Source organism: Sprattus sprattus, assembly GCF_963457725.1.
Source record: "Sprattus sprattus genome assembly, chromosome: 10".
Taxonomy (NCBI): Eukaryota; Metazoa; Chordata; class Actinopteri; order Clupeiformes; family Clupeidae; genus Sprattus; species Sprattus sprattus.
The window spans coordinates 27981616-28006845 of NC_137908.1; the positions used below are offsets into that span (position 1 = coordinate 27981616).

Here is a 25230-nt window from a genome sequence, read left to right on the forward strand (position 1 = left end):
AGAATAAAATAAAACTATTTCATTGGTGCCATTACTATTACATTTCTTTCATGTTCCGTCATGTCACACATATAAAAATACATTTGGAAATCAAAACTACTGACTTGCACCATAGGTGTGGAGTTTGTGTTTTGTATCTTCACCAAAACAACCAAAAAAGTAAAACAAAATCACTTTGCAAAAATCCTCATATACAAAAATATTCACTGCTATTCGCATATAAACAACTGAGGAGATAGGCTGCTTGACTCAGCACATACTCGGTAACAGAACATCTAAGAAAGAAGAAAGCTAACGCTATGTACATCTCTTGCATAATAAATTATTATTTTTTGAAGACAACAACAACATTACAAACTGAATCAGACTGAAAGATCCTATGGTGATCCTGCATTAGTACATGAACTAAGACAAAAAGTTTGGTTATGGTCACACATAGGTAGCATGTACCAGCACATTTGGTGACTATATATTTTTGTATATCTGGTGTCATCTGTTTCCTTAAGTGCAAAATAAATACAATTTACAACAGTCTGTAGTGTGATAAACAGTCATGGCACCTTGGTTGCAGGAACAGTATTCTATTAAAATCACAACCCATCTTTATGCTTGCTTGGCTTTTTGTCTTGGTCTTGTCTTTCAAGCTATATATGCAATGAGAAGAAAAAAAAAATCCACGAACATGTTAAAAACCAAATCAAATATTTATGAGCGTACCGAGCTCCATGGATCTGCGCTCCAGTGAGGGTTAGATGGGCACGACTGAGTATTGCACTGCTCTCGGTCGGGCGGTTTGTCAAGAATTTCACAGCTCAGATCGTTAAAGCGCTCCCCGTTGGGCCGCTGACATGCGACCAGCCGTGTTTTTATCCCGCCGCCACAGGACTTCGTACACTGCGGACGAGAGGAGAACACAAAATGCAAGGGTGAGCACCTGCAGCTATGGGACAGGAAGTAACCTATTCACCGTCGGAGCTACACAAGACAGCACCCTTCCAGCCCTAACCCCTAATACACACACACACACACACACACACACATGCACACACACACACACACACACACGCACGCACGCACACACACAAACACACACACACACACACGCATGCGCATGCGCACACACACACAAACACACACACACATGCACACACGCACACACACACACACACGCACACACACACACACACACACACACACACACACACACACACACAAATGAACACAATCCCACAACATTCCAAGATCAACTCTATGACATATGAACTTCCCTAGTATCCCTGGTATGTTACCACAAATTTGGAAACAATCATTAGAATGGTTAGTGTGTATTGTGCCAAATAACACCATGACCAATCACTGCTATCTCTGACGAACATTTGATTGCCAAAGTGCTTTGTAACCATTCAATAGCTAAAAGCATATAGCTTATTATTTTAGGATGAACACAAATGACTAAAGACATGATAGAATGGTAAAACTAGGGGAACTCGAATAATACAATTTTTTTTCAAAAATATCAGACATCTGCTAGCCAATCAAGTTTTCTGTGACCATATTATACCGTAAATACAATCGCAGTACAGGTGAATCCACGTTGACAGTGATTTTAGAGGCTTTCCTCTCACCTCTCCCCAGTTGCCGTAGACCCACTGAGGGCAGGGTCCGGACTCGCAGGAGCGCTGCTCGTTGGGCTGGGAGCTCTCGTCACAGTTGTTGGCTGTGTAGCCGTTCTCATCCTGGCACACCACCACGCGCCTCTGGAAGCCTCCCGCACAAGTGCTGGAGCACTGGGGTCAAGAGCAGGAGACATCAGATCAGAGGCGGTCGGGACCAATGCCAACCAGGCTTGCAAATCAACCTGAGCTGACTGAGCTAAACCTTTATGTTTGCCAAAGACAAGACACTCTTCGGTTATGCTACTAATGGCCGTCTTTTCAAATGCGGCTACAGATATTGAGTGTTGTTAAATTAATTTCTTCCTTCACGGCCACGTTAAGTTTCTTTTCAACTCAGAAACAACATAAATAACAACAGGGTTTGATGTCAGGATTTCCTTTTAAAGAGAAACAGTCTCTGCAAGCGACTTCCTAGATGTAGCTAACTTCCTGCACATGATTGATTGATGAACAGTGATATATCTTTACATATATTCCAATCATTGTGGACTAAAATGCATTGCTTTACACAACTGCGTCTTACCATTCATGAAAGTGTTAAACTATTAAGACAAGGTCTGCCGCAGTTCATGGATGGTTCAAATGAGTTTCTTCTATTCTGACGTCACTGTTTGTCTGCGTTCCTTGTTGTAGGTATTGTTTGCAACACGATGACCCCTAGGATCTATCTTGGTCACAGTCACTAGGACACCACATCCTTCATCAGTGGGATAGCCTTGATTTACCAATAGATAAGCTTATAAATAACTCCCAGGACTTAGTTGCTGATAAAAGACAGCCAATTTCCACTCGGTGAAGGAAACTGGATAGACATACTGCCATTTGTTCTTTATCTTTGGTCTTCTCCTGCCTTAATTGGAATAGGACAGCAGAGATAGGACAGGAAGTAGGTGGGAGTGAGATGGGGAGTGGGAAATGACCTCAGGCCGGATTCAGACCAGGGTCCTCGTGTCCTAAGATCCTTCTGTTGTAAGAAGCCTGACGCTACAGCCTCACCAAACCACTCATTTAAGAACATCCTTAACGAATCAGACAGACAAAGACTAAGTGAGACAGCAGACCTTCCAAAAATAGGACCATACGCTTTTCTTTTTTTCTTTTTCAGGGAACTTGAGCTAGACATTTCAATTATGCACAGACAAAACCGTTCAGACCACAGTCAATTGTTTTTGCATGTTAAGTACTCAGATGCCTACGAAACCCAAATAGAAGACAGCTGAACAGAATGATTGTGATTAAAAGAGGTCATTGAAGTGAATGGTTTGTGCTTAAAAAGCAATTAGATGAAAAGAAACTCACAGCTCCCCAAGGTCCGGTTCTCCACTGGTTGCGGCCTCTCCTGCTGTCGCCGGCCCCGGAAGGCGGCGCGCTCTTGGGGTTGGAGGGGAAGGAGGCGTGGTCACTGGGCCGGGAGGGGCACTGGGGCATTGCGCACTCCTGTTCGCGGGCTGGCCGGTCGTCGGGGTCACACTCGCTCACGTCCACAACCTGGTCGTTGAAGTTCACGCACACCACCTGCCGATTGGCTTTGCCCTGGCCGCAGGAGACCGAGCACTGCAAATACACATATGCAAACACACACACACACACACACACACACACACACACACAAATACACACACACACAACACACAAAAAACCATACATACATAAGCATATTACCACCCAGGAACACTTTCCAATTCAGTTTCATAACGTCCAGAGTGTCATGGTCCTACAAAGACACAGTTTTACTGAAAACCCTGAAAAAAACAATGAACTAGAAAAGTATTAAAAACAATAATACAAATAAAAGTAGTTCGGTAATTTAACTTTCATGGAAAGGCAGAGTGAACAATTATTGACCTGTATTTCATGGAAAATGGATTTACACTTTGTCTCATAATGCATCATACTGAGTTGCCGTCATTAGGCATTGACACCTGCTGCGGTGACGTGAACTGATCAAATGGTAGAAGACTCCTACAGAACTGACTTCCTGTGAAAGGCAGCTAGCGATAGTGCTGGGAGGGGAAAAATGAAGTGCTGTCTGTATTAAACTCTGTGGCCTTGCAATAAATGGCTTCCTTCCCCTGGTTCAGCGAGTTACTCTGGCATACAGTAAATAACCAGAGGAGGCCCTCCCACCGCGGCGCACTCGCTCGCTCACTCGTTCGCCCGCTGACTCGCCCGCTCGCTCGCTCGCTCGCACAGGCTCCGATAACTGTGGGCTAGGAGGGAATATCACTGCTGCTCTCATGCTGATGAGAAACAGCTGTAAACAAGGCCTAGCCCCTCCCCCACCCCCACCAGCCTCATTCCCATCAGTTCCTGGCGTCCCCGAGAGGCGCCTAATGACAGAGAGGATGGCCATTTAACACTGGGCTGAGCACCAGAGACTCAAGCTAAATAAACCAGCTAATGAAACACTAATGGAGCAGGGGTGTGTGTGTGTGTGTGTGTGTGGGTGTGTGTGTGTATGGGGGGAGGTTAAAGTGAATAAGTGAAGGAAACTAGCTTTTGGAGGGTTAAGATTTCACCAAATGTGCTGTCCTACAAATGTGCAACTCTACAATCAGTGGATGTGCATTTGAGGTGTAAACAATTCTTCAGAGCCATTTACAAATGATGCCCTTCTAGTTTGATGATACACTCACCGGAGTCCATTCCAGAACCTTCCACTGGCCGCATGCCACTACCTGGCAAACTTCCCGCGCCGCCGGTTTGGGAAGGTGAGCACAGGCAGCCTCCTCGGCCACTCCTCCCTGGTTGTCACGGCAACTCACATAGCGCATCCGCGTGCCCTTGCCACAAGAGGCGCTGCACTGTAATGGTAAAAATGTGTCTGGTTAGAGAAAGAGACACTTAACTACTCAGTAGAGATCAATCGGGGGGAATTGGTTTTGAAAATGGGTGCATTCTAGTGTGGTGTAAACACAAAGCACAAAAGGAAACGTGAAGCAAGACTTGTAAGATATACCTGTGTCCATGATCCAAATCTCCATTGGGTTTTGTGACCAGGATGAGCCAGGACTTTGGGGTCTGGTGCAACAGGATGTGGTACTGGGCACTGAGCTACTTCACAATCCTAGTGGGTAGATGGACAGAGAAGTAGAGAGGAAGAGAGAAACAGAGAGAGAGAGAGAGAGAGAGAGAGCAGGAGAAAGGTTGATATAAAACATCAAGAGAGTGGAGACACAGAGAAAGTCAAACACAGAAGGGGAAACAGCAGATGAAGGTCAACAGAAAGAGGGAAAGTTAGACGGAGGAAGTAAGTGAGAGAGGGAGAGAGAGAAAGAGAGAGAGAGAGAGAGAGAGAAAGCACATCAGTCAGGAACCCATGCCTGGATCATGTCTCCAGGGCAACCCCTGGCACAGGCCAACACTTCTCTTTCATCGGGCGACCTCAGTGCCCTGCATCCCCTTGGCCCTGTGAAGGAGGCGGCGAGGGGGAGGAGGGAGGAGGGATCGGGGCTGTTGAAATCAGCTCGCTGGGTCTGAAGCGTGCTACACATTCCAGATTCACCCTCTGAGTGGAAACAAATACGACCCTGGCAGTGGGAGGACGGCATCTTGCTGCCGCACACTAGCAATAAAGTGCATCATAAAACTCCCTTCAAAAACAGACGGGGAGAAAGAGAAGGATGAGGAGAGAGGGAATGCTCCGACTGGGCTCTGCGTGAAGGAGTGAATAGAGCACTTTCCTTTACCTTCTCTATCCACCATTTTTGTTTAGTTTTTTCTTTAGTTCTTTCTTTATGTATTGCTTTCTTTCTATCTGTCTCACTAGAGTCAGGTGAAGATAAGTTTAGTGAAAAAAAAAAAAATGGCGTATAGCGGGTGGGCGGTTCGTAATGGCGTATGGTGGGCGGGCGGGCGGTCGGGGCGCCCTCGTACCCGGCTTCACGGATGAGCGGCTGGAATCACACAGAGGTGAAGTGACTTGTTCAGGGTCAGTGGGCCTTATGGCTGAGTCGGGAATTCAGACCGGGGGGCCTCCCTGTGGCTGGCCCGCCCGCCCGCCTCTCGGGCTGCCTGTGCTGAGCTGAGCGCGCTCGGCCTCCAGGCCTTGTTATTGCAGCGCCCAGGACGTGTCGGGAAAAACCAGCCCCAACCATTCCCACCCTCGGGCTCATGAAAATGTAGTAGGGCTGTAAAGCCGTGTGTGAGTGTGAATGGGTATGTATGCATGTGTGTGTGTGTGTGTGTGTGTGTGTGTGTGTGTGTGTGTGTGTGCATGTGTGCGTGTGTGTGTGTGTGTGAATGAGTAGGTATACATGTGTGTTTGTGTGTGTGTGTGTGTGTGTGTGTGAATGTATACGTATGCATGCATGTGTGTGTGTGTGTGTATGTGTGACAGTGTGTGCGTTATTTTATTTGGGGGGGGGGGGTTAACGAGCCACACAAGCAATCATGGCCAGGTTTAGTAGTGACAGTCATAGGCTCCTGCATTCAAAATTCTGAAAACTTTGAACGTAAAAGCTGACAAATACACAAATGTACATAGAGGAACACACATAGCATACCTGAGAAGCATGGATCAGTTGAAGTGGAGCCAAACAAATGTTTAGCCAGCTGTAAGGCACAGGCTCAGTCAAGTTCTACACATCCAATTTGATGTTTCAGTCAACTGTGCAATATAGCTCCACAAAGCTCAAGCCCCGGCTCTCTAGTCCATCTATGGTATGTCTGGGCCCATGTGTGAGTGCTCAGAACCACTGTCAGCGTTCCCTGCCCCCACCCCTTCATCACCCCAGGGCCTCCGTGCGCCCCCTGCCGAGGATGGCCCCTCACTCTCAGGGCGCTCTGCGGGAGGCTGGAGGTGGGGTTGGGTGGGGTGGGTGGGGGGGAGACAATGCCAGCAATGTGCCTACGTCTGGGGCCCTGATGTGAGCTGTGCAGGGCCTCCCTGACCAGACTACAGGGCCTTATTGTGTCCAGGTGGCGAATGGGCCGGACGTGAGACTTCCTTCCTGCTATGAGGCGCAGCTCAATGCAGACTGGCCAGTACCTGTGTCCCAGGCTCAGTGGAATCTCTCTCTCCCTCTCTCCCTCCCTCTCTCTCTCGCTCTCTCTCTCCCTCTATTTGTGTACAGAATTCTGAATCGCTCCTCATTTAGTTACTCAATCTGTTTGCTCCCACATGGTCTTTAGCTACCTAGTCTGTCCTCACATCACATCAAAGCAGTGTACAAGCTAAACACAGGAAGTTTTACTTTGCTCAAAATTGCAGCCATTCTCTCCTTGGCAGCTACAACCTCTTATCTGTTCTCTGCTTAACACAAGTCATCTCCTTCCAGGTATTTCTTAAAGTCACCGCAACACATTCACAAGCACACTACAGCAGTCTTATGTGAGAGAGGAGCTGCCATCTTACCTGAGTGTCTGTGGGCCTGGTGGCCGCGTTGCATTCGCCGTCATCCATGACGGACCCGTACGACCCGACCACACACTTCACCGCCCTCATCTGATAGCCCTGTCCACACGTGGTGGTGCACTGCATCGTGGGATAACGGAAGAGGAGAGGAAGAGGAAGAGGAGACAAATGATGGAAGAGGTTAAACAAACCCCAGGCAAGCTCTTCCAAAACGCACACATCCTCGTAAAATGTCCCATATTAATATACAGTATCTGCTCTTGACTGGAGGCCTTGATGGCCGTAACCCAGGCAAAAAGATAACTAAAAGACGCAGGCACATAATTCATCCAACTTTCACTTTTTCAACTACTCTTGTTTTGAGAAGGAGGCCATTTTTTTCCCTCTAACAATGAACTGAATGAAACGATTTCAAGCCTGTGGGGCAACAATTTTTGCCCATGATTCATTTAATCCCTTCAAATATACATTTAAAATAATTGCCTATTCCCAAAGTATAGGGGATGCCTAATCTGTGTCACACTTTTAGATTTATCATGATGGAGTTGACCCACACATTCAGCGCAATGAATTCATGTTTGGTAGTTTTGACTTGAAGTGTTTGGATGAGGCCTACTCTAATGCTGCTTATAAACAGTGTGTGCACGGAGAGCTAGCATAAACACATAACACATCTGTGGAGTGTTCCATTTGGCCACATCTGCCTAATTATGGAGAAAGCAGGAAATCGCTACAGCACTGCTTATATAGCATGTATTTCTATACACTATAACATGTAAAAAACTAAATGCGATATTGCAGTTTCTTTTGAACATATATATGGCATACATATCTGCATAACATATCTTGAGGTTTGTTTGGATATGCACTTTGCAGTAGTTACCGTTTTAGTGTTAGTTTTATGGATAGTGAACAAGAATGTCCCCTGACAGGACAACACAGAGCCATAGCCGTGAGATGTTGTGCTTCTACCGACACGTGTTCATGCTGCTTAACCAGGCTTTGCCTACCTGTCCCCAGGGCCCGACCTGCCACGACGCACACTCCTGCTGCTGGCAGGTCTGCACCGAATCCGGCTTGGACACGTCACAGAACCTATCGTCCAGACGGTCCTCTCCGAACTGACACCAGGTCTGCCGGTGCTTGTATCCTTTCCCACAGGTCACTAAACACTACACACACAAACACACACACAAAAGCACAAACACACACACACACACACACACACACACACAGAGGGTGATATCAATGTATTGCAACACGTTTGAACATCTGATATGTGTGTAAAAGCACGTTCACAAAGGAAAATTGTGAAACAATTACCCATTCGTGTCGCTCGATTATCCGTGAAGCTTGCACACAACCCAACAAAGCACAATCTTAACAGCTTACCCATGTGGCATGTTGATGAGATTCATTACACAACACTAGCTTTCACCTAGGAAAAACTGCTGCCTGTGCAAAGTCATGGGGGGTGATGGGAGGCTGCAATTTCACATCTAGCCCATTTCACAGGCCATTAACATAGGTGGTCATTTTCCCCCTGAAGGTCGGGGTACCTTGGTTGTGTAAACAGAACACAGGTCAAGCAGGCATTCCACAGACACAGCCGCTCTCTGTCAGCGCAGGGAGAGAGAGAGAAAGAGAGGGAGAGGGAGAGAGAGGGAGGGAGAGAGGGAGAGGGTGAGAGGGAGAAAGAGAGGAGGAAGCCTTGTACCTCTGACCAGTCGCCTGTCTTCCACTGAGGGCACTGGAAGTCGTTGCAGGGCTGGACGGTAAGCTTGTCCCGCTGGTTGCATTTGCTCTCGTCACCGCCGACCTCTGCCGCCTTTCCGCACACTGCCCCCCGTCGACGCGTGCCTCCTCCACAGCTCTTGGAGCACTGCATCACACATACACAAACACACACAATTACACAAGGCTCAGTCTGCTCGCAAATCCCTCCAAAGTTTCCAGAGCCAAAACCCCCTCACACACACTGCCACCCCTCCACCACCAAAGTCTCACCTCTGACCATGGGGAGTACTCCCAGCCGCCAGGGTTGCAGTCTCCATGGCAACCCTCCTTGTCATCTGGCTTGCGCTGGTTGTTGCAGTAGCGGTCGTCCACCTTCTGGGTCTTGCCTTGGGTGAGGCTGTGCTTGGCACAGTAGATCTCCAGGCTGCGGTAGCCCAGGCCACACTGAGCGTTGCACTCGCTTTTACGTGCGACGTGCCACCTGGAGACGCACGCGGTTACAAGATTAGTTCATTCAAAACTGTTGTTCTGTCACAACAGAAACTCTCTCTCTCTCTCTCTTTATCTCTCTCTCTGTCTGACACACACACAGACAAAGACACACACACACACACACACTCCATACTTCATCAGCGCTTTAACCTTCCCTTCTTGTGCAATTTGTAGTGGGAGAACCGAGGCCAAGAGAGCATTTTTCTGTGGGGCCAAGCAGATGTGAATGATTGGTGGGCCAGATGTGAGCTCACCTGAGTTCACACTCCGTGTTGCAGGGCTCGGTGATGGCCACGGGCCGGGCCGATCCGTGGCACCTCTGGTCCGACACCACCACGCGGTCCGTCTCACGGCCGCACAGGATCTTCCTCTTTCGCTCTCCTGCTCACACAGAGGAGAGAGAACCCATGTTTCTTGTTTCTTTTTCGGCTCTCACAAACACAGACCCTTGTGCCAAGCAATGCTCACACACTTCAGTTCCTGAGGCAGCCGTGAGTAAACTAGCTAGCGGATGGCCGCCGTCCAGCTCTGTGTCCTAAGCTGATCTCTGACACGGCTTGAGGAGAACTCCAGGCACAGAGGGTCTGGCTGCAGTGTGCTAGCACTTGGCTGTAACTAAAACAGATCTCCCCGTTCACACACACACTTCCACACACACACATTTAGAAACACAAACACACACTGACCTTGGCAAAGCCTACTACATTCTTGCCATGGACCGTAGGCATCCCAGAAGAACTGCTGTGGCTTGTCCTCAATGGGGATGTTGAAGGAATACCTGACATCCGGGTTGAACAGGTTCCCCACAGATAACACCTGCAGAACCCAAAGCAGAACGTGAGAGAGAGACCCCACAGAGCACGTGCAGTTCAAATGCACAGAAAGAACCTCCTTCACTGGAACCCATGTCAGTGATATTACCTGGACAATGATCTCCTCCTCGATTTTATCAGTGCAGTTGAGTCTCTCGACGATGTGGTCGGAGCCACTGTACTCAAGGACAGCATTCCCCAACTTGATTTCCCTTTTGAACATGCTGACCACAAACCCTCCATTGAGCAGATATTCTCCACGACTGTCAGAAACAGCTGAAGAAAGAGAGCAAACATACAGTATTAGCCAACTGTGACCCTCCAAATATACACACTGTGGGTTAAAAGCGAGCACAACTTTGGATTTGATTTAAATCTTCCCGAAGAAGGCCACAGCTGCCAGCAGGTGCGGCTCTGGACACGTCGCTACAGCTTATTCTCTCATGTAATGCAACAGTGAAGGCGTTCCTCTCTGGACCTTTGGAGCAGAGTCAGGACTTTGTACAGCTTTTTTGGTTTGTGTAAAAATAGACATTTCTGGTAGATGAAACACTGTATTTTCAAGTACAGTAAGGTTTGGCGATAAAGGGAGAAAGATAAACCTAATTGGGGTAAAGTAATCCTGCATTCCTTGAAGAGTCTGAGTCTTCCTGTGCACCAGTCAGTCTACTGCACACATTCACACTAATGCGATTATGTAGCTCATTTCCTGAGTTACTTTCCCCGCCATTTCACACGTCACAGTAATGTGGCTTTAGAGCCCGGCCCATTCCACACATAACCCCCTCACCCAGCCGTTCCCCCAGGAGCCCCTGAATACACGCACACACATACAGACACACACACACACATACACAGACAAACACACACACACAGACAAACACACACACACACACACACACACACACACACACATACACAGACAAACACACACACACACACACACACACATACACACACACACACACACACACACACACACACACACACACTCTCACACGCACACACACACACTCTCACACGCACACACTCACTCTCTGTCTCTTACGCACACACACACACACACACACACACACACACACACACACACACACACACACACACACACACACATACACACACTCGTATAGCACACACACACACACACACACACACTCACTCTGTCTCTTACGCACACACACACACACACACACATGCACGTAACCATCCACCCACCCATCCAGACATGTATGCACTCTCACACACCCACACACACACACACACACACACACACACACACACACACACACACACACACACACACAGGTCTCTCTCCTGGGGCGGCCTGGCCCTCCTGAGCTAGAACGCACAGAGGACACAGTGATCTCCTCCAGGGTGGTGTATAATGGGGTGGAGCCAGTCTAGGCTCCAGATCTTGGGGCATGTTAACATGCATGGAACATAAACCTCACACTTCAACAGGGGCCATTCACCACCGTTTTCCCCTGTCTCTCTCTATCTCTCTTCCTCTCTCTTCCTCTCTCTCTCTCTCTCTCTCTCTCTTTCTCTCTCTCCGTGTGGGTGAGGCAGTGCTACTGCGTTCCAGTAGCCAGCCCATCACCACTCAAGAGCAAGTCTAAAAAGGCCCATTTGTTTTCTCTGTGGGCTGTGGCTTTTAACCCCACACTTCACTCTTCACACCATGGCCAGGGAGAGCGAGGGGGCCAGTATTCACACCATTAACACCTGAATGTAAACGACACGTTGGGAACGTGACTGCAATACAAAATAGCCACTGTTCCTGCCCCCCCAGAGGCAGGATGTATGCCCCATTAGTCCTGATGATCGAGATTCAAATCCACTGCTGAGGGTTCTCCACTTCACCCCATCACAGTTCCAGAGACCTCGAATGCTAATGCTAGGCTAATTGTAAGATCAAGGGTGATAACTGAAAACAAGTTACTTGAGTGAGTTGGAGGGGAAATGTGGTCTTACCGAGGTAGTTGTCATCCTCTGGTTTCCCTGAGTAGCTGTGTTGTCGCACGTCAATATTTGTAGCACCAGCGGGTATTCGAACGACTACATTGTATCCTGGGAGAGAATCATGAATGAAGAACACACACTAGTGAGACCTGCTGAATGCTTCCTACACTGTGGCTGAAGAGACTAAAGAGTCATTGCACGTTACCAAGACAGGACCCTCACCATAATGGACGGTGTTGAACGTGCCCGCGACAGTCTTGCACGAGGAGTTGTCCCCTCCGCACACACCACACTTGTCCCTCCTCGCCTTGGAGTTCAGCACGTGGTCGCACCCTGCTTGCTGAAGGGTGGAGAGACAAACAACACTAAGAGACGGTCACAGCAAAACACAACCGCGTCTCTCATCAGGCTTTTCACTTATCTTCTATGGGGAACCTGTGAATAAGCACGCAACAGTAAGTATGGAAAGTATGTTTTCAGAGCAGAGGACCCTAGGGTGCCATGTAGCACAGTGGAGGAGACGGCTCTGGCCGTGGGACTCAACTCTCTTTCTACACACATACACTGAGCCTGAAGTGCTTAGCGGGCGGCTTGGTGGAAATAACATTGTTACAGCTGGGATTGGCGTGTTTGCGTGAAAGAGTAAAAACAGCATAACTTTATGTGCTTATAGAAGTCAGACTGGCTACACTGAGGTGTAGGCATTTACAGAAACACACACACACACACACACACACACACACACACACACACACTTTCAGAGAGGGAACTTTAAGGCTTGCATGAATACCGTACGGCATAAGGCCGGTGGCTCCCAAAGCATTTTTAGACATTTCCTTTGGTGGTGTGACATTTTTCTCTTCCTGCCGCCTTGAAGTGTGAAGCACTCTCAAAGTAAAAGGGGACCCTACATTGACCTGCGAAAGCCAGTGTGTAAGGTGAACCTTCCGGTTTTAGAATGTACAAATATTTGAGAACGTGAAGGGGGGAGGGAAAAACAAAACAGAATCAAAGCAGCCGTTCCTTCAGAGCTCTAATAAAAGGAAGTGCTTGGGCCCAGGAACTTACCCTGCAGAGGCCCTGCACACAGATGTCATTGGTGTCTGGCCCGCACGGGGTACCGTCAATGACCCGGTCCCTGAGCTGGTAGTAGGCTGTGCTCCCAGCCACCCGGCAGAAGAGCTTACACCGATCCTTCATAAGGACTGCGGGAGAGAGACAATAACACCAGAAAAACACTTAAAAAACTCTCACCAAGGCACAGTATATGAACAATCTAACAAGACATTTCCTCAAGCAAACCAAGGATGCAAAAGGGGACAGACATAGTCTTTATCGCACATACGAATAACGTACAAATGGGTTTGCTATGCTACATGAGGTAATAGATGCAAGAGTCACTGACTTCCTAACAGATGTAATGTGTTATGTAGCTGATAACATTCCCCATGGGAGAAGCACATGTTCCCACTCTGTGTCATCCCTCACATCTCCACTTTCTACTTAGTTGGACATCCATAGATTTAAGAGCGGAAATATGGGGCCTACCTCTGGAAAAATAACCAGACATCATGAAGGAACTGTGTATACAATATATTACTAATGCAGTTCTAGCCAAGGGTTGACTAAACTTAAAGAAGATATTTAGCTGCTTGCTCAGTTCAAACAGTGCAAGATACATTAAGTGATTATAACTGTAAATAACCCATATCACACAGACTTAAATGATATGGCCCTTTATGGCCCAGATGGGCTGAATCAGGCTTTCTTCATCTCTTTTCATCTGTTTCCTGTTGGCTCACTCCGACTGTAAACATTTTAATGACCATTCATTATTGTTTGCTTTTAATTGATTGTTCCTTCACTACGTCCTCATGACAATTTGTCAGTTCATTTTTGTAACACTTGATTAAAATTAATGTTGGCAAATTCAGGAGGTACATTAGGAATGACGGAACTGCAGGAAGACCTTGTATGGTACGGCTCTGAGTGTTCTGAGTGTTGCGGGTATGTATAACTGAGCATGACTTTGGAAAAGACCTCTCGAGTTTCCTTACTTCCACTGTATTTTGGCACCCAGCGAACGTTTGGAGGTAGAAGGTTGATGTTGAAGTGCCTGCCGTCAAACGTGGCGCACTGCTCCTCTCGGAAGTCCTTCTTGACCTTGGAACAGGGCTCAGAGTTGCAGGAGCGGAACTTCATGCGGCGCCCCACACAGTACTTCCCCCCATTCCTGGGGCTGCAGAGAGAAAAAACAAAACAAAAGAAAAATGAGCCATCAATCAACACAGACACATCCTCTCCATCTAAGAGCTTCGTCCCTGCCCTATCTCCTCCCTCAGTGCCCTGGAGCTCTGCAGCACACGTTCACCGTCTGTCTCATGTCTCTCAACAGGGTGGAGGGGTTTGCGCTGAACGCCCCAAATTATATCACTGCTATCTGATGCCCCGGTCGCCCCTCAGGATGTTCAAAGGGGGATTTTTTTTAGGGTGGGTGGTGGTGGTGTTCAGTACGTATGCCTGTGTGGAGGAAGGGTTTGATCTTGTGTTTGTCAAGGTACACTGAAAAACTCCTCGCCCCATTCACAGTCCAGTTGGTGTTGCTTGACTACAAAGGCTCGGCTTACACGGGTCGGTTGCACTCCCGCACGGCGATCTTGATCCCCCCGCCACAGGACCGAGAGCAGGTTCCGAAGGGGCTCCACACACCCCAGGCGCCGTCCACGGGAGTGGCGTCATGTTCCTTGGTGATGCACAGGCCATGCTTGCAGTGCTGCAATGAATAAGGCAGAATGAGACGCAAATTAGGAACCCTCAAAAAGTGGCCGATGGACAGCACCTTAAAGCTGTGAGATGCTTGGTTGAGTACGAGATGGAGGAGGGATTTTAGGAAGTTAAGTAAATCAAAGAAATGGGGGCATGTGTTGGCAAATGTGCAGATCTGTCTTTCCCAAGGGAAAAATATCTGGTTTGTGGGACAGAATGTGTTGTGGAAGACTGGCTTTCTTTAATGACTCAACATCTGTATTTAACAGCCTTGTGTTCTGAGTGCAGTGGTGTGGGCTTTTTCTGCAGAAATACAATGTGGAAACACAAACGGACTCTCAAGCATGTGTTCAGTGGGATCCCCGAAGCCCACTTCAATTGGACAATCTTTCATGTCAGGTAAACAGACAGGAAGTGGAGGTTGGAAAAGTGGTTCATTAAAACCGCCATTTAACCAGACAGGGACAAGCCGTGCAGGCCCACTTCCCACAGGCTTATCAGCACTCAAAGCAATGCAACCCTCACAGCAATACATGTTGACCTAAAAATGTCTAATAATGTGGATGGCCATCGTCATATGGGTACCCACTTAGGTCCTGATTTACTTAATATTCTTTACATTAATAATAATGAATTATCTCTGTTGATTCACTGTTTCTTTATTACAGAGGACAGTGCAAGCTACTTTGCTAATCTGAAAAACACAATCCTCGCCTCACCCTGTGAGGAGATCATTTGTGAGGGTGGAGAGATGATGTCAAGCTGCTTTGGTACAAGCTAAAGCTTTTTAAAAATCCCAGGCCTGAGACAACATTTGTTTGCATGCTAGTGTTATGCAAAAGACTTCATTTTCACACTTGCCTTCCCAGGGGAGCAGTCGGTCCCATCTGCCCAGGGCATGTGATGGGTGCGGCAGCCCCGCTGCGCTCCCTCCGGGCTGGTGCACCACAGCCTGCGGCACTGGGTCTGGAAAACATCCACACAACACACTGTTAGCCCCTCCACGCTCCTTGGGCCAACTCCCATCCAGCAAACATCTCCACTATGTATACCCAGTCATAATTCACGGGGTGTGCCTTCAAACAAGTGCGTTGAACTCAAAAGCACTCGAAGCAGAGGAACGGAGGGGAACTGAGGGGAAATTTGGGGTACCTTACAAGGGGCGTAACTAAAGAACCTTAAGTAAGTGCAACTTGAGTTGCTAAAACATTAGCCACTGTACTCTTGTGTGTGTTTTCTGCAAAGTGGACAGAAGTGCAGAACATGAGTAATGTGCAACTGAAGGCTAAGTGCTATGCGGGGGCTCGCTTGTTTTTGACAGAGTAACATGAAAACATGTCAGGTTTATTCCTCTACAGCAGCTTTCTCTTACCATATATGGGCACACCTGTGTTCCTGGCCCAAATATCAATTCACATTGTTTATTGACATTGTATATCCGTCCGGGCAGCTGCTGAGACAGACTGTATGGTCGAGATGCTGGCTCGTCAAGTAAACACTCTCCATACCCTGTGCTAGTAAAAAAAATAACGAGACAACAGCTTTGAGAAAAGAAAATACACACAAAAACATATTCAGTGGCAGAATGACACGGATTACACCTCGGCCCTTTTTAACAGAGAAATAACCTAACAAACGTATCAGATCAACACACAAAGGGCTGAGTACTGTTAGAGAAGCCATATCTACTATAGGAGACTGAGAGAACAGAAGAACCGGTCCATACTCAAGGAACTCAGTGATAAATTTGCGGCTGCACTTGGACCACATCCATGGGTTGGTGTAGTAGTTGAGTGTTGGTGCCATGACATGCTGCTGGTTCTTCACACCGTCCTCTTTGCATTTGGCACTGTCGTCGTGGGGCATGTTGAACCTGCAACAAGGGGGACGAAAACAGACTTGCTCAGACTTTGCCACAATAAAGTAGTTTGACAGCTGTGCCTAGACCCGTTAATGGTTACGGGACCTACATTGCTGTGAATAATGTTACTGAGTTAGAGAAGGGGGGGGGGGGGGGGAAATCAGCCTTTGGTCCCTGAGGAACTGAGGCACATGACAGCTACCAGCACACTGTTTCCAGAGAACTCTACAGCACTGAGGTGCGGTGTGCACAGTACCACACTGTACGCTAATCAACAGCTAATCAGCCTCTCGCAGTGATGTCACCTCCTATCGCGGATAAGCACGGAATTCAAAAATCCCATTTTGTGCATGGTGGTGCAAAAAAAAAAAAAGAGGGGCATTTATTTAAACGCATAGAGGCTTGTTAACCCAATACCTGGCATTAACACACTCTCCACTGTTGTGGATGTAAGGTGTTGTTTGCTTTTCTCTTTCTCTCTGACAAATCTCCCCACGTATTTGGACTTGTAGCCATGATGAGGACTCTTAGCATTCCACTGGGGTAGTTTACCTCGCACCGAGTTCAGCCAGTTAACTTTGACAGCCTAATATGGCTGGCTAACAGCAGGCTCTCACATAAGAGTGAGGGGGGACTACAAAGGAGGAAGAGGGAGACTGAAATGAAGAGATTTGGAGATATCCGTATCAAGCAGACCACACACTGTATATAGCTTTTCCTTTTTTCCTTTTAAGATTCACTAAAGGGTCTGTTACAATTGTGACTTCATGCCTGGTAAGGGTCTAGATACTACACTGTTTCAAGGGGTGTTGTTTACAACAGATCACAATGTCTGACGTAAGAAAAAAAAAGAAAACAATGAACACCATTGTGTGTGAGAGAGTTCATATAAAGGAAAATATTGTGACGTCTTAGGAACCAAATTACTGAGGAGGTTTTAAGGCAGACAAATGTTATAATGTGTAAGGAGAGAATGTCAAGAGTTCAGTGTAGAGAAAAAAATGATTTGATCGAGCCTGAACTCTGAATACTCACACATGGCCAAGTTCATGGGCAATGGTGAAAGCAGTGCTTAGTCCATTATCCTCGCTAATACTGCAACTTCTGTATGGGTCACAAACAGTGCCCAGCTCTGCGAGACCTGAAAAACCATCATCACTTTCATCATCATCATCATCATCATAGCCATTCCCATGAGTTTCCTGTGCTGTTAGCAAGAGCTCAAATAGCACTTTCTGAAAACCTCTATCAAAACAACCTTACCAAGGGTATCGCATTTGTCACGTGCTCGGCAGATGTCTTGCCTGAAAGGGAAATGACATCACTGTTAGAACTGCAGATGCATACTAACTGTCCAGACAGACAGACAGACAGACAGACAGCTGAGGCTGTGGACGTGCCCCTCTAATGTGTCCAGTCCTGGGGGAAGAGGAGGTAGCCTACCTGGTAATGAGGATTGCTGTATCGTGGTGGGAGGGGTGGCTGTCATCAAGCTGATTCTGACCCTGCTGCCATATACAGAAGTTTTTTAAAGTGGTCTGTGCATTGAAAGATACCACGGGCCCGTCCTAAAGATCACAACGTCAACACATGTTTTTTAAACAGGTAGGCTATAACCTACATATGATCATATTATTCCAATACAAATATGTGTGTTAATATGGAACCACTACAGAAGAATGCAGTCTTACCAGCTCGTTATTTATGATAACTAACTTCACAATGACGACATTAATCAGATTTCCAATGCTAGGGTCCTTATATATAGAGGATACCTGTTGAAAAGATTTACACATGTCTAGATGAGCATGTGGTTTAACATTCAGACATTTCTACGACATCACCAAAATAGTATTTATAATATTAATATATAATCATTAAATGAGAATTAAAGATCTGCTATAGAAAAACAGTTCAATTTAGCTTAGGTGGAGTAAATATACTCCTCTAAGTCGCTGAGATATTGACTGAGGTGCTTTATCCTGTCCTGAATGCAGACGGGATTAACATATAGGTCAGGCTAGACCCCTGCACACAAAGGCACAAATACCCTGAGCATGCCATACATGTAATATACCTGATGTTATTCTTTCCCATTTATCAAGACTGTCAGAGTGGTCTACCTCATGCTGCCCACAGTCCTAATTGTTTGAAATTCCTGCCTGTACACAACCCACCCCGCCCCAACCCCCACCTCCAGCCCAGCCTAGCCTATGTTGACAAATAGGAAAATATCAAAAAGCCATCAAAAGCGCGTGTGTTCATCCATGCAGAACTTACAATGGACATGAGTGTGAGAATGTAGTGCTGGAGGTTGCTGCCATGATGTTCCACCATTTTGCTGTCTGCAACCACCATGACTTCTACAAAGCGGGGATAGGAGAGGAAGCGCTTTGATCTCCTGTGAGGTCCTGAGTCACTGCTGTCATTAGCCGCATGCTTGTTTTCGCTCATGGGGAAGGGATCTGCGAAGAGACCAGTGCTCAGCCTTTCCAGATCAGCCTGCATGCCATCGGAAGGGCTCTTCTTTGCCTGCTCTCTGTGTCGCCTGTGTCTCTTTTTGTGTCCTGAAAGATAGGTAGCTAGGTGAGGACTCAAAGCCAGAATACACTCCAGTGGGACTGACCCCAATCTGGTTTAGCAGCACATTGTAGTTAAAACTGTAACATGAACAGACAAATCCCAGTGAACTTGAAGGCACTTTCAACACACCAATTAGCTTATTTACTTCTCTTCCCAAAATAATTTTCATTCTGCTTTAGCAGCAGAAGCATTACAGGAAGCAACTGGCCTTGGATCTGCTATGTGTTTCTGACAGGTTTGGTAATAAGTTCAAGGATGTTAGCAGTTAGAGAGTTTCTTCAGTGACTGTGAAAAAGTATCAGCTCCGGGGGTGGCGGGAGGGAGTGGGATAAAGGGTCAAATTAGCTTGGCACTTTGTCACTAGCCAAAAATGGAGCAATACCTTCATATCCCTCAAACAAATTAAACTTCTGCGAGTACAAATACAAATTTTGGTTTAATAGAGGTGACTTTCACAAAGAAACTCTTTCCCAAAATCCCCATGCAGCCAAATACTTGCAATGTAAATTTGTTTTTAAGAAGGACTATAATCACATGATAGCAATAACAATGAAACTTACTCTACTACTATAATGTGAAGGTACAATAGGTCTTTCATAAGAAGTCCCTCGGTTCTTGTCCAGTGTATTTCTAGAGACTAAATATTTCTTCTACCTATCACAATATCAAAGGGATATCAAACTACACAAAGGCACCATTGAAGCCTGAATACACAACAATATGCATGGCTATCTTGTACACACACACACACACACACACACACACACACACTTGCTTGCGCATTAGCCACATTTATTTTCATAAGAACAACTCTCCAAATGTTTGAAATAGGCACCATGTCATCATAATGCTGTTAGCAGCATGCCTTCATGGCATTACTATCAGGTTTCCCCATCTCAGCAAAAGGAAGTCCAGAGTCAACAGCATTCTGCGGTAATGAGTTGAGATTGGTGATATCAAGCAGCATTTCAAAATGCTTCTTTCCTGTGCAAGCACTCAAACGCTTCCCTTGCTTTGCACCGACACTCCACGGTGTAGGTGGATGGACTAACAGAGAGGCACAGCACATAAGATACATGGCCTGGACCGACCATGGTGGCACCTTGCCCATATACCAGCTGGCTGAGTCATTTACGTATGCCCCAGTATCCAGCAGATTTGTTCTACATAAGGACCGGATGGATCTGAGAGTAAGGTGTCTTGCTAGTCTGTACATCTAATGCTGAGTGGCATATGGCAGCAATGTCATGTCCTAGAAACAGTTTGGGTTTTAATGGTCACAGGAAGATTGAGCAGCAAATTAAACATACCCACCTGGTTCAAAGCAAATCAGTGGGTTGTGCTTATACCTCGTTGGTTAAAGTGTTATTTTCGGGGTAATCTAAAGTCATAATTGAAATGGGTTTTTGTTTTACCTGAAGTTTCACATGCCTCCTCCTCCCTCCCATCCTTCTCGGGGGTATCCTTTCTATACACAATATGAGGTTTGTTGTGTTCTTCTTCATAATGCACACCATTGTAGCTATGAAGGGGCTCCACAAAATATTCCCCTTCTGGTGACCTGAAAGTGCCAAGCTTGGGGGGGAAAATGCAGGAAAGGATACTATTTCAGTTCACAGATGTAGCTTTGAAGTCATGGCTAGGTATAAAAGGTAGACCTAATAACATTTGTCACTGGAGGATAATAGCTTGTGTGTGGCCTTGCACACCACCAAAATGGTCTGTGAAACAAATATTCCGCACTTGTGATTATTATCAGAAAATTGCGTGCATGAACATGTTTTTTTTAGTTTTTCTTTGTTTTATGTCTCACTGAAGAGGTTTGAAAATAAAAATGTAAAAGTGCAGAATACCTCTTTTTTAACAGCATTTACATGTCACACAAACAATACTGCTTACACACATTATTAATGAATATACATCACAGATAACTCATAGAAGGAATGATCATTTAGACATAATTTGGAGATAATGCAATGCCATTTACAGCAGGAAACGCCTATAGATTCAACCTATCAAGTGTATTTTGGGAATATACATTTTAGATATTGTGTTATTACGGATTGTGTTACTAGGGGAAAAGAATGGTATGAATTATCTGCGCAGTTTTCAAACTACTTCCTGATGGAGATACTTCAAATATGGATATGCGGACCGCCCTCCAGGAGACCAACCCACCCAAGCTTTCAGCAGGTAAACAAGCTCACGCTGCGCAACAGCATAGTCTATATCTGACAAACCGTAAAATATAGCGAGGAAACGAGCCTGAACTCTCTTAAAGTGGAATCTTAGCTGGTCTGGACGACTTGTTTTCTATGATGTTGGCCGTAAAAGGTGAGTGTGATACACTCATTATTGTTCCTACATCTACAGCATGAAATAAATAGAAAACAAGGACCGAAATAGAGGCAATGGGCGTTCTGTATGATGGTCCGATCATCTTTAAAATTCCGCCACTCTTATTGTCTTCTTTGTTGTCATTGAAAAATCCAATCAAACACACACAAGCAGTGCGCATCTAAGGCAAGAAAACACAAGTATGGTATCCAAAACTGAAACATCTCTATAATCATACGAAACAAACGATGTAGATTGTATAGCACGGACACATGTGTAAACATTCGTATACAATCAATCATGATAAATAATTAATATTTAAAAGTACGCAACTGTTGACATGGTTTGTTCTACCAAACGTCCTCTCTGTGCATAGCTTCGCTACCAAGACATCGTGGCTGCCAAAATTGGACATTATTGACGTCAACACGCCCGACGCTACCGAAGCACTGATGTGCGTAAGACGTCATACCGCGCTAAATGAATGCAGTTCCAAACTGAATCAGTTTTAATTATGAGGTTGTGCCTAGATAGTTACTGATAATAAGTTACCAAAGTGAATTTGTGGCACACACTGAGCCCTAACTACGAAAAGACTTTCAACACTTATAGTAGCTTTCATGAAAATCATGATAATTAGGCTACTAGGCTAACATTAACAGCCAATACCTATAGGCTTACCTACAGTAACAGTGACTTATTCGAGCACTAACAACATTGCGATTACTGTCTTGTAAGCAGCAAATGTTCCAGCCATATAACATCACTGTTCCCGACTTTAAGGCCGAAGCGCTATGGAACTCCCTGTGCCCTTACATTCAGTAGCTTCGTGATAGGCTATCAATCTGGAGATAGACGTATCCAAACTCACCAGACCGGAGCAGAGGCTGATAACTGCGGTGTGCTCCGGGTCTGCGTTCACATGTCCTCGGTAGAAGCAGTGCTGATAATCCGTCTCCTCCTCCTCCCCCTCTGAGGGGAACTCCGTTAGGTTACCATTGCTGGGTATTCCAAGTATCGTGACAGTGTAAAGTGGAGCAATAAATCCGGACTCAAGTGTGAGGTTGAGGTGATAATTCTGTCCAAAAGCAGAAATTCGATAATGGATAGTCGGTGAGGTCCACTGATCAGCACCGTTATCCGCTGCTGAATCAATACTCCGCTTTTTTCGTTTGAAGTGTACACTTGACGGCAGTCTGTCACCGGCTTCATCCACTCTTGTTGGAGTTAAAATCTCGTATGCGCCGAGTGCGTTTGCTGAGGGTGAGAATTATTAGTAGACTATTACTGTAAGGCAAGCACAATGCTGCTAGATAGCATATAAACTATTGCTGATTTACTATAGTCACAACAGCTTAAAATACGCTATACCTATTAATGGAAAATACACCTTGGCGTGCATGTGATTATAACAGTATCAGCCACGAACTGTGAACAGGTTGTCAAATGATGTCTGTTGCGTAAATTAGGCTAAGTGAACTATGAAGCCTAAAGTATAATCACTGTCATTCAGTATGCTTACTTTTAAACGGAGTTGCTGATCATGTGCTCAGCTGATACTGGAGAAAGTCATTCATTCTCAGCACCCCGGTTACCGTGTAACCGACAATGAATTGAAGCATACAAAAACCGCAAAAAGATAATAAGACAAAAATATCTAATATCTAATACATCTGCAAAAACATACCTTACCTTTTGTTGAGCTCAGCAAATGTCTCCCTGTTGTTGATGCATTTACAATCAACAAGTCAGGGAGTAATGTAAGAAATCCTAAACCCCAGAAGAGCACATGCATGATTGTCCACGGTTAGACTGAAAGCAGCACGCCCGAATACACTCCCTGTCTCTGGCCGTGCTCCGGTCACTCGGGCTCTCCGCCGCTGGATTCCAACTCTCGAGAGTGACTCCCTCATCCAAAGCGTCTACCTTCTACTTTTCTGATGTGGGTTCCGTGGAGATAACATGCGCTTGGTCGGAAAGTGCCCGCGGATCCCTTTGCGAACATGCATACTGTAAAAAGGGGGTCGATGTACGGACAACTGTGGTGGGCTTCTCTCACTCACACAGATCACTTAGCTGAAGAGCCTGGGCGGGATTACTAGTGAAGGCAGTGGAAGGTACACTACTCTGCAAACACGCCTCTTACTTAATAAAGCCACTCCTGTTTCATACCATACTACAGCGTATACTATTTGGCCACTTGCCATCCAGTCATCGATTATCTCTTTTTCATATTCCAAACAAGTTAATTATATCGTTGAAGTTTTGCCTTGAACTTTGTCTATACATTCTAATCATTCGCAACGTACTGACTGGCTCAGTTTTACGTCACCTGTAAATAAAAACGAGACAATCCCTCCTGAGGGAGTATACTTCAGCAATGGTTGAAATGCTATTAAAATAAAATGCTCCTCTGCTGACCTAAAAACGGCACTCCGATCGGTTACTGTTAGTTTTAATACGTTCTCTGGAGGTGTGCTACGGCGTCTTTTGAGATACTTGTAATTGATAATTTCCCAGGCCATAACGACTTCCCTTTTCCCAAACTTTTGTGATTCAATGACCTTACAATTTAAAATACGGAGGTCTTAATCTCTCCCAGACTCACGCGCTCACGTGGGAGCAAGGGTGCCTTTCTGCGCGCAAAATTCGATTGCAACTCCCGCGTTCCTGCGTGCACACATTCACAAGAGGGAGATTCCATATCATTACCTTTTAGTGAAATCAGTGCCCATGTCCATAATTGACAACGAATAAGTTCTGTAGTTACGGAAGAGATGTTCTGGAAGTGGTGATTATGACATGTTTAACTGTCTAACAAGTAGACCAGGGGAACACACCCGGTGAAGCATTCTGCAACATGCCTTGTTCACAAACATGCCTTGGAAAAAGAAATATTTTTTGTAAAAACAGGGATATCAGTCCTTTATGTTTAGGATACTTGATGTAGCTTTGCAGGTGTACAGAGAAGACCCTACATTTTCTATATAAAATCAAAGGTCATAGCCATGATAGATGACAGCCCTTGCTCTTAGTCTGGGCTATTATGAAGTGTTTTTGTTAATTAGTTAATAATTAATAATTAGTACAAAGGTTTACACACAAATCATTTAAATCCTCTTTTGTGCATCGTTCAAATGGCAACTGTTAGAATGAAAGTTCTTAAAGTGTTCTACTACGTTGTTTTACTGATGTACTTTGTGTGTGTGTGTGTCTATGTGTGTGTGTGTGTGTGTGTGTGTGTGTGTGTGTGTGTGTGTGTGTGTGTGTGTGTGTGTGTGTGTGTGTTTGTGTGTGTGTGAAGGGCTGTGCTGCTGCTTTTGAGTAAAACTCCAGTGTATGCTATAAAAGCAACATGACTTCTGACACAGTGGTCCTTTGCATCCAGGAAACCTTTCAAAATGACCAACCCCCTCCCTCATTTATAATCCTCTCCTTTCCCAGAACTCTCCATAAACCATGCACTTTACTTTAAAGGGGTCACTGGGAAGTAAGATAGTTTAGCCTACCCTAGTATATAAGATGATGGAATCCACACCTTAGAATTTGTGACGCCTAACTCACTGATGGGCTTCGTGGTGAGTGTGCTGTTGCAGTGGCTTGCACCAACAGTGCTCTCAGTGACCGCTGTGTCTGTGTAAACTTCGC

At 45.9% G+C, this 25230-nt stretch overlaps 1 protein-coding gene across 1 annotated transcript; it reads right to left on the minus strand.

The window, feature by feature from the left end:
* Positions 1-705: 705 nt before the first annotated feature.
* adamts9 (ADAM metallopeptidase with thrombospondin type 1 motif, 9) lies at positions 706-23377 on the minus strand (the record flags this gene model as incomplete). The annotated part of the gene is made up of 28 exons (XM_080845653.1): positions 706-894; positions 1626-1787; positions 2976-3230; positions 4313-4480; positions 4636-4743; positions 7033-7152; positions 8043-8204; positions 8750-8914; positions 9040-9250; positions 9516-9642; positions 9948-10077; positions 10183-10349; positions 12048-12143; positions 12258-12375; positions 13104-13240; positions 14093-14274; positions 14663-14808; positions 15663-15767; positions 16174-16315; positions 16528-16674; positions 17698-17803; positions 17926-17966; positions 18106-18230; positions 18354-18437; positions 18943-19229; positions 20661-20820; positions 22454-22839; positions 23266-23377. The coding sequence occupies 28 exons, from the start codon at positions 23375-23377 to the stop codon at positions 706-708; spliced, it is 4338 nt and encodes a 1445-aa protein (XP_080701779.1).
* Positions 23378-25230: the final 1853 nt, after the last annotated feature.